Source organism: Myotis nattereri (genome assembly GCF_964212035.1).
Source record: "Myotis nattereri genome assembly, chromosome: 9".
Lineage (NCBI taxonomy): Eukaryota > Metazoa > Chordata > Mammalia > Chiroptera > Vespertilionidae > Myotis > Myotis nattereri.
Window position 1 is genome coordinate 31,067,534 of NC_138084.1, and position 15,985 is coordinate 31,083,518.

At 55.5% G+C, this 15,985-nt stretch overlaps 1 protein-coding gene across 2 annotated transcripts in view; it reads left to right on the plus strand.

The window, feature by feature from the left end:
• Positions 1-9,819, plus strand: part of PLEKHA7 (pleckstrin homology domain containing A7) — a 72,164-nt gene extending 62,345 nt beyond the window's left edge. Inside the window, exons 20-24 of one of the 2 annotated variants that reach the window (XM_081099612.1) lie at positions 1,193-1,351; positions 3,623-3,756; positions 4,718-4,863; positions 6,400-6,510; positions 8,383-9,819. In XM_081099612.1, the coding sequence (XP_080955738.1) occupies positions 1,193-1,351; positions 3,623-3,756; positions 4,718-4,863; positions 6,400-6,500 (540 nt within the window). In that variant the 3' untranslated portion in view covers positions 6,501-6,510; positions 8,383-9,819. The remainder of the gene's footprint in view (positions 1-1,192; positions 1,352-3,622; positions 3,757-4,717; positions 4,864-6,399; positions 6,511-8,382) is intronic. The other variant, XM_081099611.1, reaches the window with a different exon arrangement.
• The last annotated feature ends 6,166 nt before the right edge of the window (positions 9,820-15,985 follow it).

Below are 15,985 nucleotides of genomic sequence, written 5' to 3' on the forward strand. Positions count from 1 at the left end.
CTTTTCATACTGTGATTGGAAACCTAAGCGCGATTAGATTGGCTTGGCATCAGTATTGAGAGCTTGTGCATGAATGGGTGAAATGTGCTGATACTGGCTATGGGTTTGGGGCTGTGGGGGCACTTGAAGCATCATCAAAGACAATCGTGACCACTGGGGGCTCTGTGAGGTGGGTGGTGTGGGAGGGAGGAGATGACCTGGGATGGAGAAGCATCTGTTCAGTTTCTGCTCAAGAGAAGAGAGGCTTTGAGCCTGTTCCATCTGCTCAAAACCTGCTCAGCGTCAAAGGCCTGTGAGGATGCGGGCCACAGAGGGCTGCCTCCAAGTCGCACAGTTGTCCTTGCATCTTTAAATGGCCAGTTAGATTTTCCCTGTGTGAGGAGACACTTGTTAAAAGGTCGATACCGCGGAACAGCCTTGAACACGTTGCATTTGATCTAGCATTTCAGTTTTACATGTCTTTGTTTCTTTTCTAACTTAAAGGAAACTTTTGCCCCACATAGATGCCTTGATACACAGCAGTTTACCTGCTTCACTGACCCCAAGCTGCTCCCGCTCGGGCCTCCCCAGCCCCGCTGTGGGTGCTATAGGTCCAGCCCTAAAGGTATCCTGTTGAGACTCCCCCTTACACAGGCTCTTGGCTATTCCTCTTGCTCACCAGGGCCTCAGAGGGCTTGTTTCTTCCATTATTGCTGAGCTGGGACGTATGGCTCCTGCACCAGAATGCTCCCCCGACTCTGGGGCAGCAGGAGAGGCAAATCCCTTCTCCAGAATTCTCCCAGGTTGTGTAGGTGTCACCCTCTTGAACCTGGGAGCCTCCTGTATCCCTGGGGACCATGTGAGTCTAAAGTCATGGGTCTTGGACCTGTGCCTTGGGGATCATGTTTGAACCCTCAGGGGCCTAGAGCAGAAAGAAATCGGCAGTCTGGAGTCAGGCCATCTAAAAGGGACAGAGGCCCCGTTCTCCATTCCTCGGAGAGGTATAGCATACAGCAGGGATGCCCGTGTCATAAAACGGCTGCCTCGCTTTAGAGATGAGGTTGAGTTCCAGGGTCACACAGCTCCACCCGATTGGATCACAGGTGCATCTTCCCAAGGACCCCAGGGTCTTCAAGACCATTCAGAAGGGGACCGGCTGGCTGCTGTAGCCATCAGGGAGCGACTACACTTAACCCTCTTGTTCTGTTGCCAGTGGAAGCGCGAGCAGGACTTTGACCTGCAGTTGCTGGACCGCGCCGTGCAAGGGGAGAGGAAGGACGAGGAGGAGAATGGCTGGTTGAAAGTGCAGGCCGTGCCTGTCACTGAGTTGGACCTGGAGCCGCAAGACTATGACTTGGACATCAGCAGAGAGGTGAGGGCAGGGGCTTCCTTCATGCTGCCCCAGGAGGCACGGCCCTCAGGCTCCCAGCCTGACCTGCCCTCCTCGGGGTCCTGGGGGGTGTTGTCCTCAAGCGGGGATAAGGCTCAGCTTCAGTGTGGCCCAGGAGACAGGATGGATAGCAGCTTGAGGCAATGAAAGGAGCCCAGTGTTTCGATGCAGATTCAAATCCCTGTAATTTGGGGCAAGTCATGTACCTGCTCTGTGCCTCGGTTTCCTCAGTGGTGAAGTGGGTTGTGATGAGGATTAACTGATTCCATGGGCTGCCTAGAGGATCAGCAATAATCAGAAGGCCATGAGCACCAGGCCTGGCACAGGTAGTTATTGTTAGGAGATGTTCCTTGCAAGACCCAGCCTTGGCCTTGCCACTGGCCTCTCAGGCGGACTTGGGCAATCAGACTTGAGAAAAATGGGCGGGTTTGAAAAACACAGGTGACATTTCCAGCCAAGGCCGGAGTTATAGACCTGCATCGTTCTGGTTTGAATTCCTTTGGCGCCCTCTGGTGGCCCCAATGCATCATGACCGGCAGACCTGTAACCCCCGGGTGGGATTAATTACATACAGATTCAACATGTCTCTACCTAGAAGAGAAAGGGAATCAGAGGGTGACAGCTGCAGTCCTCAAGACATAGGGTGGTCTCCTGTGACCCCCACTGTGTCATTTGTAAGCTCCTTAGGGCAGATTCTAATGGCTGGTTGGTTCACTTTTGCCCCCGAACACCAGGCCAGCACATAACGGGTGCTCTGTAACTCTTTGCTGAATGAGGACTCTGTTGAATGAAACGCAGTGGCCCACAGATATCCCAAAAACATTTGTCCGAGGACTAGCCAGGCCTGAAGCTGCATGAGGAAATGTGCTCACCACACGAAGGGTAGACTTAGCAGTGGGGGAGGGGGGGGCAAATTGACGCCCCGGAGGATGAATTCTGGGGTCAGCTGGAGCGCCAGGGATTAATGAGTCCCCCGCCCTCAGACCTATTGCCTCTGAAGCAGCCAAAGGTCAGTGCTTTCTCAGGTTCACAAAAGAAGCTTCTGCATGCTGCCCGGGCAGTGAAAGTGTATTCTGTGGTGTCCTCGTTGCCTGCCAGCCAGGGGAAAAAGTCCTTCCTTATCTCTAACCTAAATCCCTCCGCTACAATGTAATCTACTTCCTTCCTCTGGATCTGCCCTCATTGGAAGCCACAGAGAAGAGCTTATTTCTTGCCACCTTTCACCAGAAGGAAAGGGCAGCCTGGGTTTAAATTCAAGTCCAGATTTGCCTGGGATTGGATTTAGCTTGTTTTTAGAAGCTTCAACCAACCCCACTTTTTTTTTTTTAAATCTAAGAAGACATGTTTTTCTTTATTGTTAAACAACATGTATTTTACAATAGGACAAGGATACACAGACTAAAACAGCAGGGCTCCCCCGTGCAGCCCGAGCCACACCGAAGCCTCTGAGAACCATTTAGTGCTCTGACAGCAGTTGTCACTCTCCTGTGCTGTTGTCGTTCAAGGAGGGAAAATCCCCCAGGGCGTGCAAAACTGGCCTTGAGCGGTCTCAGCCCCAGCGACACTGTCGAGACTATTGAAGCTGAGGCTGCTCCTGGGTTCGTGTGAAAGGCTGGTGGGCAGGGCTTGGGACGTTTTCCTCTAGAAGGAAACAGACAAGCACGCTGCCTCCTGTCTAGCTCAGAGGAGCTTTCGTAGGGACGGAAAGCACTGTCGCCACCCAGCCATCCCTCCACCTGCACACCTGCTCACCCACCCATCCACCTACCCACCCATCCACCTACCCACCCACCCATCTACCCACCCATCCACCAGCCATCCAAGGAGTATTTGCTGAGGGCTACGAAGTGCTAGGTCCTTGTTCAGACAGCAGCAGGTTTTAACGGGCAGCGTCGGAAGGCTTCTCGAGGCGTGGGTGGAATGATGAGGCAGGGTCAGTGGAGCAAAGGAAGAGCATCCCAGGCGAGGATGGTCATTTCTGTCCTGAGGGCTTCTAGCCCAGTTGTTTTCCCTCCCGCTCCCCTCCCCTGTAGGAGGTTGTTGGGTGGAGTGGAAAGAACATGGCTTCTGGAGTCACACCCGGCTTCCGATCCCGACTCCTCAGTAGGCTGCCATTGGGATCTTAGCAAGCCAACCTCTGAGGGCAACGCATGCTTCCTCGTGGTGAGGGACAGGGTGTGGGAGTGGGTCCTGAATGCAGATATCTGAACGCCACCCCTTCCCCCCCGCATGGCCTCCTGGTCCTCTCCTCAGCTGTCCAAACCAGAGAAGGTCTCCATCCCTGAGCGTTACGTGGATCTGGACCCTGAGGAGCCGCCCAGCCTGGAGGAGCTGCAGGCGCGGTATCGCAAAGCCGAGAAGATCCGCAGCATCCTCACCCGGTCCAGGTCAGCCCTCCCGCTGCCCGTGTCCTGCCAGGCCCCATCCCATGGGTGTCTCAGTGGAGTAGGTCTGGGCCAGGCTGGCTAAGGTGTGTGTTTTGCCAGCTTCCTCCCCATTGGAAAGGGCTGGCTGGCGCTCAGTGCATCACCAGCACCTCACCGAGGAAGCTGGCCTAGGCCACCTGAGAAGCCCTCAAAGAGAAGGCCTCTCCTGTGTCCCGTGACCCTGGCACGTGTGGGGAGCGGAGCCAAGCACGGCTGTGACGGGGACACAGTTGGGGCTAGAGCATTAGGGCCCGTGTACCCTCACACAGACCCATAGACCAGAGCCAGGCGCCCCAGCCTTGTTCTGAGGCACCAGACTTTCCCACTTCCTGGGACGCTAGGGCCCTAAGAAGTGGCTTCCCTGTTCCCTCAGCCTCCATAAACCTCACGTGTGCAGGCCTCCCTTTCAGAGCTCAGTTAGCCTTTGCACATCTGGATTTAGCAGGAGCCTGGACCTGGCGCTCTGATCTTGAGTTCTGTGATTCCCCAAAGGAAGAGCAAAGCTGTGATTTTGGGGGTATTTGCAGAGAAGCACACACACCTTTGTCTAGTCTAGAGAGAAAGTGCACTGTTTTTTGTTTGTTTTTAAATATATTTTTATTGATTTCTGAGAGGAAGGGAGAGGGAGAGAGAGATAGAAACATCAATGATGAGAGAGAATCATTGATTGGCTGCCTCCTGCATGCCCCCCACTGGGGATCGAGACCACAACCTGGGCATGTGCCCTGGCTAGGAATCAAACCAAGACCTCCTGGTTCATAGGTTGAAGCTCAACCACTGAGCCACGCTGGCTGGGCGAAAGTGCACTGTTTTTATCAATGCCCCCTACAAGGATGAGAGCCCCAGGCCAGGAGACCCCCTCCCCCAGATGCAGATGGTGGGGTGGCGAGGGCCCACCACCTGCTCTCTGGCCGTCCTGCAGCATGTGCAACCTGCAGCCGGCCTCAGGCCAGGACCGGAGGAACAGCGTGGCCGACCTGGACTCACAGATACAGGAGCAGGAGCGCATCATCAACATCTCCTATGCCCTGGCCTCCGAGGCCTCCCAGCGCAGCAAGCAGGTGGCAGGTGAGGCCATGGAAACTGGGTTCTGCTCACTGCTCCCTGGAACTCGGGGCGAGTTGGGGAGTCTCCGTGGAAAACCCAGTGTCGGGCATGGTGGTTGGGGGCCAGTGGTGTGTTCTCCTTTCCCACAAGCACTGCAGAGCGGGGAAGATGACGTGGGGCAGGCTGAGCATTGTGGGGATTGGAGCTCAGGAGCGTCAGGAAGGAGGCCCCAGCGAGGGGGTCCATTTTCCCTTCTTAAATGTGGGAGTGGCGCTGCTGTTCAGCTTACCCGGAGACTGTGGGTTAAGAACAGGCGTCTCGGGGCCCTGAGCTTGGGGAACAAGGCTGAGGTTTCTGGCCTCATGACGAAGGGGACAAGAAAGCTGTGGGTGCTTGGACTTCTGCTGGGGCCGAGGCAGAATGAGCCCTCTAGTCCTCCCCGGGACCCCTGCTTTGGTCCCCAAATCAAAGCCACCATTCATCTTAGTGACCTGTGCCAGATAGCAGGACTTGGGAAGTGGGACTTTGGGGGCCGATGAGGGGAAATGGCACCATGGGATGGGAGGGTGGGTGCACACCCGTGCCTGCAAATGTGTGCGTGTGTAAAGGCTTTCTCTCTCAGCCGGGAAAGGGATTCCTGGCTCCTGGTCCAGCCACCTCCCCGCTCCCTGTGCCCTCCCAGTTCACCCAGTACTTTCTCCCCACACGTGGAGGGCGGTACCCTTGGCAGCTGTGCTCTAGGCCTTCTGGAGAGAGGTGGTCACAGAGCCGAAGTGGTGGCACAGTCCCCACCAGTCCTCCAACCCTGGCCAAAGGGTCTGGAAGTGACCTAGGGAGGGGCCTGCAGGGCCCTGAGCTGACCAGCTCTGGGGGATCTGGTCCGGGGAGCAGAGCCCTCATGGTGCCTTGAGAAGCCATGGGAGTGACCGAGGGCAAGCAGAAGGACCAAGATCTCATGGAAGCCGTTCTTTGTCCCCACGGAATCCCTGCTGCCCTGACTCCAATCGGGGACATCCTGAGTGGCTGAGAGGTGGTTGGTGTGGCTTTCTGGGAAGGGAGACAGTAGGTTTCACCCAGACCCTCCTCCTAGTGATCTTGGGGGCTTCCTGTGACCCACCTCAGTCATTTTGAGCTCCTCCCGTGTCAAGGGTCCCGGGCCGGGATACTCCCCTCCAGCCTGTGCTTGCTCTGTGGATCAACCGCCCCTCCTCGCCCCCTGCCCCTTCCTCCCCCGCCTCCCCCCCCCCCCCCCCGCTTCCTTACCACCAGCAGGCCCCAGAGCTAACACCTGCTCACTCAGGGCCCCCTCACCTCCCCGCTGAGTGGCCGCCTTTGCCGCAGCCTTTCCTCCCTCTTGCTCCCTCTCCCCATCCCAGAGACATATCCAGATCCACAGGTCGATCCCAGCCAGACCCATGGATGTGGCCCCCTGAGGCCAGGCCATTAATGGTGGGCCGTGAGGCCTGCGCACCCCCGCCAGCCCTGCCGCGTGGGGCGTCTGTGCTGCAGGAGCAGACGAGGAGCCTAACGCACCGCTTAATTCCTGTGCCCGTCTAGCGCAGCAGCTGGCCCTCCTCCCGCCTAAAGGCCCCCTGTCCTCCAGGACGGTGCCACCTTACCCCCCCTTAAGCAACGGACTTCACTACACCTTTGTCTAACACCTTCCAAGTAAGAGCCTCGCCTGGCGTGCCCCTGGCCTAGTGCTGAGCATGCCCGCCCCTCACCCCTGCTGCTGAGATGATTGCTGTGCGCCTGCCCGTGCTTCCTTCCTTTGGCAAAGTGGCCGCTGGGGAGGCCGCCCTGGACGGGTAGGCAACGGGGGGGGGGGGGGGGACTGATGGTTTGGGGAAACTCCATCCTCAGTGGCTCCGATACAATGGAGACTGTAAGATCCAAGGCCCTGGCGCTTAGAAATCTCAAGAGCTAAACCGCAGGCCGGAGAATGCCCCGCGGGCCCAGTGCAGGCCGCTGGGCTGGCCGGAGGCAGGGGGAGGCTGGGAAGGGAGAGTTAGATGGGCCCGCGCTGGGCTTTGGCCAAAGAAGTCGAAGAACTGGAGGATGGAAAAGTCCAGTTTACAGATGAGGAAACTGAGGCTCAGGGAACGGATGAGGGCTCCCTCCATGCCACACGGAACTGGCGTCTGAGCCAAGCCTAGTACATCCCGTGTCACGGGTGCGCCCCTTCGGTGACGTGAGCACTTTGGGATGGAGAGAAGGCAGGTCCCGGGGAGGCTGCCCAGGGCCATGGGAAATGGGCCTCAGCCATTCAGCGCTTTGAGTCCTCCCCATGTGAGCGCTTAGTGATGAGACGCCCTGTGGGGCCCTGGGCTGTGGGCGGAAGGCCCGCGTCTGGTCTTGTGAGCTGCTTCCCAGCCCCGTGGCCTCACCTGGTCACGGAGGGCTCAGAGCAAAAGTCTCAGCAGTCCTTTCCCTGCCACCCGTCTTGTGGGGTTTTCCCCTCTTTCCTTTATGTGTCCTCATGGTTAACACTGTTGAGTACCTGCTATGCTCCAGGCATTGTAAGCCTCTTCTCTGACCCACACAACAGCCCTATGAAGGTATCCACCCCCATTTTACAGACGAGGAATCGAAGCTCAGGGGCCTGAGGGACGTGTCCAGGGAGTCGCAGCTGTAAGTGTCAGCGCCAGAACCCCTCAGTGCGGAGTCAGCGCCTTGGCTCTCCCGCAGCTCCCGGGGCTCCCCGGGCCACCCCCAGCGGCTCCAGCTGTTTGGAGAAGGGTGCCTTGGGGGACAGAGAGGGTGTGCATAGGGGCGGGGCATTGCTTTCCGCAGGTGTCTGTCGGCCTGGGCCCTCCCCCAGCTTCAGAGCAGAGCCCACGAGCTTCCCCTCCCCCTGGTCTGGGGGTAGAAGGAAGAGGCAGGCAGCTCTCAGGGGAGAATGAAGAACCACCCGGGGGATGCTCAGCGGGTCCTGGTAAAGGCCTCAGGGCCTGCTGGGCTCAGGCAGGCTGTGTGTGGCTTTCCTGGAGCGCTGGGTGTGGCACCACCGCCCAGGCCATGCAGAGGCAGGGGACCCACTCTCCCCGCAGCTTCCGGTGCCCGTGGCTGTGAACAGGTCTTTCACGCTCCTGTCCGAGCGCACCCACATTTCCTGTTACCCTCACTGAAGCCTCGGGAGGGGGGACTATGATCACCCTGGTTTTAGATGAACTATTAAGACTCATGGAGGCTGAGAGTGCTACCAAGTCGCTCAGGGAAGCTAAGGCAGGGCCAGAACTGGACCCCAGAGTGGTCTGCTCAGGCCTCTTACTCTCAGAGCAGGGACCCAGTTTAGGGACCAGGATGTGCCTGGCGAACTTCCTAGAAGTGGCAGGGGTTGGGGGAGAGTGGGGCCAAGCACCCCTGAGTCCTGGAAGCCGAGGATGCCCCCGCCACAGCTGCCGCATTGCCTCCGCCTGCTGCTCTGCTGCTCTGCCTGTCTGTCTGTCATTCCGTGTCACGTGTGTGCGCAGACATGCCTGCTCCCCAGACGTGGGCCAGGGCCTGCCAGGTTCTCACGGTCTCCTGTGCTGTTTGCAGCCCAGGCAGCGACTGACCCGTGACCAGCGTGCGGAGGAGAGGCCTGCAGCCAGCGTTCCTGTGGAACCAGCTTGCTCCGAGAGAAGACTGAGTTTTCTTCCCCCAAGAAAACCCCTCCCAGCTGAGCAGGGGTTCTGGCTGGGGGAGGGGGCAGCCCACCAGATGGGGGTGTCCCCCACAGGGCTGGGTCCCCCACCCCCGCCTCGTGTTAGTTGACTCCTTTTGACATGACAGACGCACTTTTGATACACACTGTAAAATGCTGACACTGTATTTTAGAATCAGAATATCTTTTCTACTGTTCACCTCAAGGGCTGAGTGGCCGGAAAGGCGAGGGTGCGGGATGTGGGGGCTGCGCATGCAGATTCAGGTACTGTTGGGCGGTAGGTGTGGAGGGGGAGGAAGGCAGGGCAAAGCAGAGGCAAGTCCGACACCGATGAACTCAGGTGAAGGCTGGATCTGAGCAGGTGCTTCCAGTGGACTCTGCGGTTAGGGTCCTGGGCCTGCTCCTGGGAAAAGAGGGGCCCTGGGGCTGCAGAGCTCAGCTGACCCCGACCTGGCCGATGACCGGCTCTGGAGTGGAGACTCCACCAGGATGGCACGTGGAGCCCAAGTCTGTGCCTTGGCCCTTGGGTTTGGTTTCGGGAAACAGTGAGTTCAAGAGTTTTGGCTCCCGGTCCCCCCATGAGGTTCTCTCAGCAAAGGGCCCTTCTCAGATTAAAAAAAAAAAAGTGGTTTGCTTTCATTTAAAAAATATACTTTGAAATACAGAAAAGGTGAGAGGAAGCACCTTTTGTTGTATCGTAAGCAATAAACTCCACACTGGGTGGCATCTACCCAGCACTACTTGACTCCAGGCTAGGCTGGGGTCGGAATCCAGGACCTTTGCTGGCTGCCCCTGGAGAACCTGAGTCAGCTTTCCCAGGACTCGGTCTGGTGGCCAGAGGGCTGGCAGTGTGCCCCACCGTCCTGCTGGCTGCCAACCAGCAGGGCACAATGGCAGGACCTTGACTTGACTTCCAGCCTCAGATGAGGAGGGGGCTGCCCAGCCAGGCGTAGAGTTGGTGGCCCTTATATTTAAGTCATGAGCTCATGACATTCTGCATACAGAAAGCGATGTTTAAAGGAAAACAAACAAACAAAAAACCCCATCCGGTGGAGCCACGCTTTAAATGAAAATTGGTCTTTGACTATGGTCAGAAAAAAACGTCTTGAATATATTTAGGAGTTGCCGTCTATTTTTAACTAACTCCATATGCTGCCAGTATCGATGTCATGCCAATTGCCAAAATAAGATTTTATTTTTGCCTTTATAAAGATTTTGTTGGAAAAATGAAATGAATATTTTGCAAGAAAAAGTTAATTTAAATAAAAGTGTAATGGTTTGCAAAAAAAAAAAAAAAATGTGATGTACAGATTAAAATATTATCCTGATACACTTCCTGCTTCTTGCTGGCTGTGTTCTCACGAGGGGCCTGGGTTAGTCTTTGGAAAATCCGCACTGTCAGCTCCTGCTCCTGCTTGTGTTCACCTAAGGGAAGTTTCTCCCACTGACAGCTCCTTGCTACTCGATGGACCTCGGAGGCCTGGGGGAAGAAGGCCGGTGCTCCTGGCCCAGCCGCTGCTCAAGGCGGCCCGCCCCCACCCCACCCCACCCCACCCCCGTGGACTCCGTGTGGGGCTGGCTTGGCAGGCAGACTGCAATCCAAGACAGCAGGAGGGACTCCGCCGGCTCCCTTCCAACCCACACACCGCCCGCCCGCGCGGCCCAATGAGGTGGGTTAGTGAAGGGCCTTTGCAGAGTGGATTTGTATTTAATTCCTTTTGACTTGCGATATATGCTTAAAACAGAAGGCAAGAGGCCGGTTGCGTTTAGGGACGTGTGTATTTCCAAGTTTGTTGTAATGGCAGTTTTTCTCTCTTGCCAAGAAGAGCACCTGTGGTTTAGAGTGACTTTCCAGCTATTTAAGGGGGGGCGACTACACTCCAAGGCATTCTGAACAGGGGACACTGCCCGTCTTTTAGCTACTGATCTCTTTCTGAGTTTTACAATAAAAACCCTCTCCTATTTAAGCATTTCTTGGAGATATTTCCATAACAGAGAAATGGGGTTTGCAGGAGGATTCCTCCAGGACAGCGAGCACAGGGAAAGTAAAAGGTACTGGGCGCCATGCCCCCCACATGGTGAGAGCAGGTCAGGGTTTCCTTACTGTTGGTCTCACACCCAGTCCTCTGTGAGGGGGAACGTGGCCACTCTCACTGTTCTCTCCAGCTCCCGCAGGAAGGAGGTGTAGACTTCTCTGAGAAGCATGGCCCACATTTCAACCTGCAGAGAGCATGATGGGCCCCCAACTCAGGCTGCATGCAGAGCTCACGTTGCATCCGGGGGCAGCAGGCAGCAGGCCCAGCCCCCCGTGCGAGGACTCTGGCTTCCTGAGGTAAGAGGGGGCCATCTGGGGAAGTGCTGGCTGACTAGGGGCCCTCCCATGGGGACAACCCTGGGAAAGTCCACGTGGCCAGTTTCGCTTTTTTTTAAAAATATATAAAGATTTATTGATTTCAGAGAGGAAGGGATTGAGAGAGAAACATCAACGATGAGGGATTGGCTGCCTCCTGCCCACCCCTGACTGGGGATCAAGCCCACAACCCAGGCATGTGCCCTGTCCAGGAATTGAATCATGACCTCCTGGTTTATAGGTTGATGCTCAACCACTGAGCCACGCCAGCCAGGTGAGCTTGGCCTCTTTAGCGGGGACACAGCGCCCCAGCAGTTCTAATGATGCGGTTACAGTTGACGAAGGGGGTACCTGCATCTGCTTGTTGACATCTCCTGAGTTTTAACTTCAACCCAGGCCCAGATTGAGAACCAAAAGAACATTTTAGGATCCAGTCGGAAATATGGGGGCTGGGAATAAAACCTTTTCCTGATCCCCAGTGGAGCCTCCTGACCACCTAGATTCTCCGCATGCCCAGGCTCTGTTTCAGTGACTAGAGCTCAGGCGGGTGCACATTTGTGAGTGCACGTGAGGTGGGTGCTGAAAACAAGCATCTGTTTGTTCCCGTCATTAACTCCGTGTTTGGTTGTGGGATGGAAACTGCCTCCAGCCCCTTCCCCCTTCGCTGTCTTCCGTTAAGCTGGGTTCTGCAGAATCTTCCTAGCCGTTGTAGGTTGCAGCCAAGGCCAGGGAACCCTGTCTGCCCCAGGTCAGCTCAGGGTGGAAGGCGAGGAGGATGGAGTGGATGCGGAGCCTGAGTCGGCCAGATGAGGGCCCATTTTGGGCTTTGAACGTTTCCCCCGATTCTGGCACAGTGCTCCATGGCACGGCCGTTTTTGGTGGGCACCAGGGGTGGGAAAGAAGCAGCCAATTATTCGTCCAACCTACAAATCACATTTCTGAGACGTGGCAGGCAAATGCTGGGAGCCCCCTGCTTCCGATTCAGTGTCAGATGCCGGGACTCGTGAGGGACTTTGCCCACGTGAGTTTTGTGCTGATATGAAAAGAACAAAGAGATGAAGCTGGGGGTGGGGGCGTGTGTATCAAAAACGGCAGCCCCTCCCGGCCCAGTAAACATGCCATTGCTTGGCCACCTCCACTCCAAAGGCGACCACTTTCATTGCTCTCCGAGCAAAGAAACCTTTCTTCAGCGTGAGTGGCGGGGTACAAAGGCAGAGTACAAAACGTGCGCACATCAGAGTCCCCGCAATTCCGTTTGAACAGGCATATTGATTGGGTCTGACCCTGTTACATTTCCCTCTATTATTTGAAAAGGTGCATCTAAGTGTAGTGAATTGAACCAGCAGAGCTGAACTTTCCATGAGAACTTCTCGAGGTATTTCTTTAGTTCAAAGCTTTTGAATTTTAAAGGGCATTTTTAATATGAGTCTGTTGAGTATTCTCTGCCGCAGCCCAACAAGGGATGTTCAGTGCAGATGAGGCTGGAGGGTGGGGGTGGACTCGCCCGCCTGGCGGAGGCCGTGGGTCGTGGTTTTGGGGTGAGGACCAGCCAGGAAGGGCTGTGCTTTGGGGTGGAGGCTGAGCCCCGCTGTGGAGCCGCACACACAAGGGTCCTCTCTGAGCTCTGGGGACAGCGCAGGGGACAGGGAAGAGGCTTTTGTGGAAAGCAGGGAAGGATTTGCTAGGGGCTCCGTGGAATGGATGAGGGTTTCGTCTTCAGGAACAAGGGGCTCCTCACTTCTCCGTGGCTCACTGTCTCTCACACTGTGCTTTCGAAGCTTAGAAGTGTGCTTCCCTGGCCTGGGGCTGCAACCTACAACATGAGAGCAGGAAGGAGAGGCCAGTCCCTTGGCTGAGGTCACGGAGTCAACAGGAAGCTGCCACTGTCCACGGCCCCTGGGCTGACGTCACTAATCAGCCCCAGATGCTTTCCCGCCGAGCCCTGAGCCGCATTCCAGTCCTTAACTGATTCGGCGTCTCGGACATTTCGCTGGTTGTGTGGTCCATCGCAGTGGTCCCTCTCGCCACCCTGGCCCAGGGCCCTGGAACATCCGCAAAGGCTCGTTTTCCGCACATGCAGAGGGGCTGTCCCGGCCCACCAAAGGCACACAGCCCGGGTGGACTAAGTTTCTGGCTCCTGTGGGTCCCAGTCTGTTTGCCTTCAGAGGCTTCTTGGATCTAGAAACCACCTCCTTCTCAGACCCAGCATCTGGGTTGAGAGATCGCGTGGTCACTGGGAGGAGCTGGGAAATTGGGTCCTGTGCCGAGAAAACCAGGGTGTAGGCATCTCGGCAAAACCCTCCCCGTGTTCTGGCCAAAGCTGCAGCCTGGAAGACGGGCCTGGGGAGGGCTTATTCTCGGGACAGAATAAGACAGCACGGCCCCTTCGGTGTCTCCTTTGCACGTGACCTCGGCTGGCACCACGGAAAGGAGGCAGCCAGGAGGCGGAGGTGATGAGCGCGGACCCTGGAGCCAGGCTGCTGGGACCTAATTCTGGTGCCATTTTGCCAGCCCTGTGACCCTGGGGAAGTTACTTCACCTCTCCATGCCTCACCTGCAAAATAGGGATTTATATTAGCAACTACCTCGGGGAGCTGTTATGAGGGTTCAATGAGTTATTACATAGAAAATGCTAAGCATGGCTCCTGGCCCCACAGGAAGCACTGGCAAAAGTACACACATTCGCTATCATTTACCTGCTTTTAAGTTCTAATCACTGGATGCCTGCCTTACTCTTCTTCTTTATGATTGCCGTCTCCCCCAGAAGAGTATAAACTTCATGAGAACAAGAACGTTGCTTTGTTCATTATATTATCTCTAGTGCCCGGAACAATGTTTGCCACAAAGAAGGCACTAAGAAATAACTTGTTGAATGAATGCAAGGAGTCAAGGCCTGTGGGCCGGGGAGCCTTCTCGCTTCTCCAGGTGACTTTGCTGACCTCTGCTCTGCTGTTCCACGTTTTATACTCTAGCCCAGCGATTTTCAACCAGTGTGCCGCAAGAATTTTTAAAAAATGCGATACCTGACTATTTAGTCAGGGGCTCTGACCTCTTTTCCCTTAGATTGTCAAATACAATTTTAAAAATGACAACAGCCAACCGGTGTGAATGAATCAAAATTATACCTATATGTTTGGTCAGAATTTTAGTCATTAGTTTATGTGTACCGTGAGAGGAAAAAGGTTGAAAATCGTTGCTCTCGGCCCCTGGGAGCATCCCTATGCCTATTTCTAAGTTTCTTGAGAAGTAGCTAAGAATAGGGATTGTGGAATTCAAACCCACCCTCATGAACACTGACCGTGGGCGAGTCACGGAGCCTCCCGAAGCATGAGTTTCCTGTTCTGAAAAGTGGAATAACAGTATCTCCTTCCACGTGTGATTTGAGGGCGAACTGAGGTCATCCTTAGGCACTGACCTGGCATGGAGCAGTCACCGACCACCACTGTGCTGGTTTGCCCTCAGGTATGAACCTTACTATGAGCCCAGGGCCCCAGGGGCTTCTTCCACAGTTAAACCCTGTCTTCTTTACCTGCCTCGGCAGGATGAACAGGTTTAGGGTCTGCTACCCTCCGCCATCTGCCTGCCATTTTAGACAGTTGCCTGCAGCAAGCGAAGCAGTGGCTGCGCTTTTGAAGTTGGGGTTCGCAGGGCCGTGCCACTGCCAGGCTGCTTCCCTGAACCCTCCCGGGGCCCGGAGGACAGGCGACTCCTCTGAGGCCTCCCCGCAGCCTGCAGCCGCCCGTGGGCTGTCCGACCCGCCTGTGCGCCCCCTTTGATGTCAGCTCCCAAACCGGAGCCCCGCGCCGGCTCTGAGGCCCTGGCTTTGAAGTCGGCCTATACACGGGGGTTCAGGAGGAGAGTCGTCTGCCGTGCCTCGGAGCACGGCTGGGCCTGTAAAGGCAAGCAGAGTGCCGCCAACACCTGATAAATAATTCTTTCTGGGCCCAAGAAAGATGCGTTCCATTTAAAGGAGAGGAAAATTCCCTTGACCTTTCCATTGAAGTTCGGATGGAGGGAGGTGGTAAGAGAGGGTTTTCAGGTCTTCTCCCTGAAGTCATAGAGACAGGGCGGTTGTCTCTGAGAGCCGAGCTCCAGCGACTGCTCCAAAAGGGCGCCCTGCTCCTGACTCCTGACCGGGGCCCAGCAGCCAGCCCTGGTGACCCTCACACTCACCTCCTGCAATGACTGCAGGAGGCTGGGCCCTGTCTCAGCCCCTCCAGGCCAAACCCTGCTGCAAACAGGGCTTCCAGGAGGCACAGCCGCACTGCCTTCCATTCTTTCCAGTGCTTGGCACCATCAAGAGGTGAGGCAGACAGGAGCTCCCACTGGAAGGGGTCCCGAAAGTGGACACTGGCTCACATATAGCCAGCGCTCCCCCAGGCCAGCCCCTTGGTCTGCCTTTGTGCGTGGCTGGATAATAGGATGTGGGTTTGTGTGTAGGTTTGTGAAATCTCTCCTTATGGTGAAATGTAACATACATATAGAAGGTACACAAAATAACAATGTTCTGCCCGGTAAATGATCAGAAAAAAACACACCTGTCTAACCCCCACCTCAGTCAAGAAGTTGCTGGGAGCTGTGGCCATACCTATGCCTCTTCGGAAGCACTCGGCTTTCCCACAAAGGATAACCACTCTTCTGACTTCTGTAGTAACCACCTGCTGGCCTTTCCTTTTTCTTTTTAACCCTTACCCAAGGATATTTTTGCATTGACTTTTAGAGAGTGGGAGAGGAGGGAAAGACAGAAAGAAACATCAATGTGAGACACACACTGGTTGGTTGTCTCCCGCACGTGCCCCGACCAGGGCTGTATGTGCCCTTGACCAGAATCGAACCCAGGACCCCTTGGTCCGCAGGCCTACGCTCTATCCACTGAGCCAAACTGGCTAGGGCTAGCCTTTTCTTTATGGTTTCACTATGGAAGCAGGCATCGCCAAATACTGTAGCTTAGTTTTGTTTGTTTTCTGAAATGTGTACGAACGAAAAAATAAAGAATGCATTCCTTTGTCTTTTTTTTCACTAAACATTATGATGTGATACCCATCCATGTAACTACGTTTCGCTTATTTTGTTGTATCCATTGAAGGCATATTCAACAATCATTTATCCATTCTACTATCTAAGGACATTTGGGTGTTTCCAGTTGG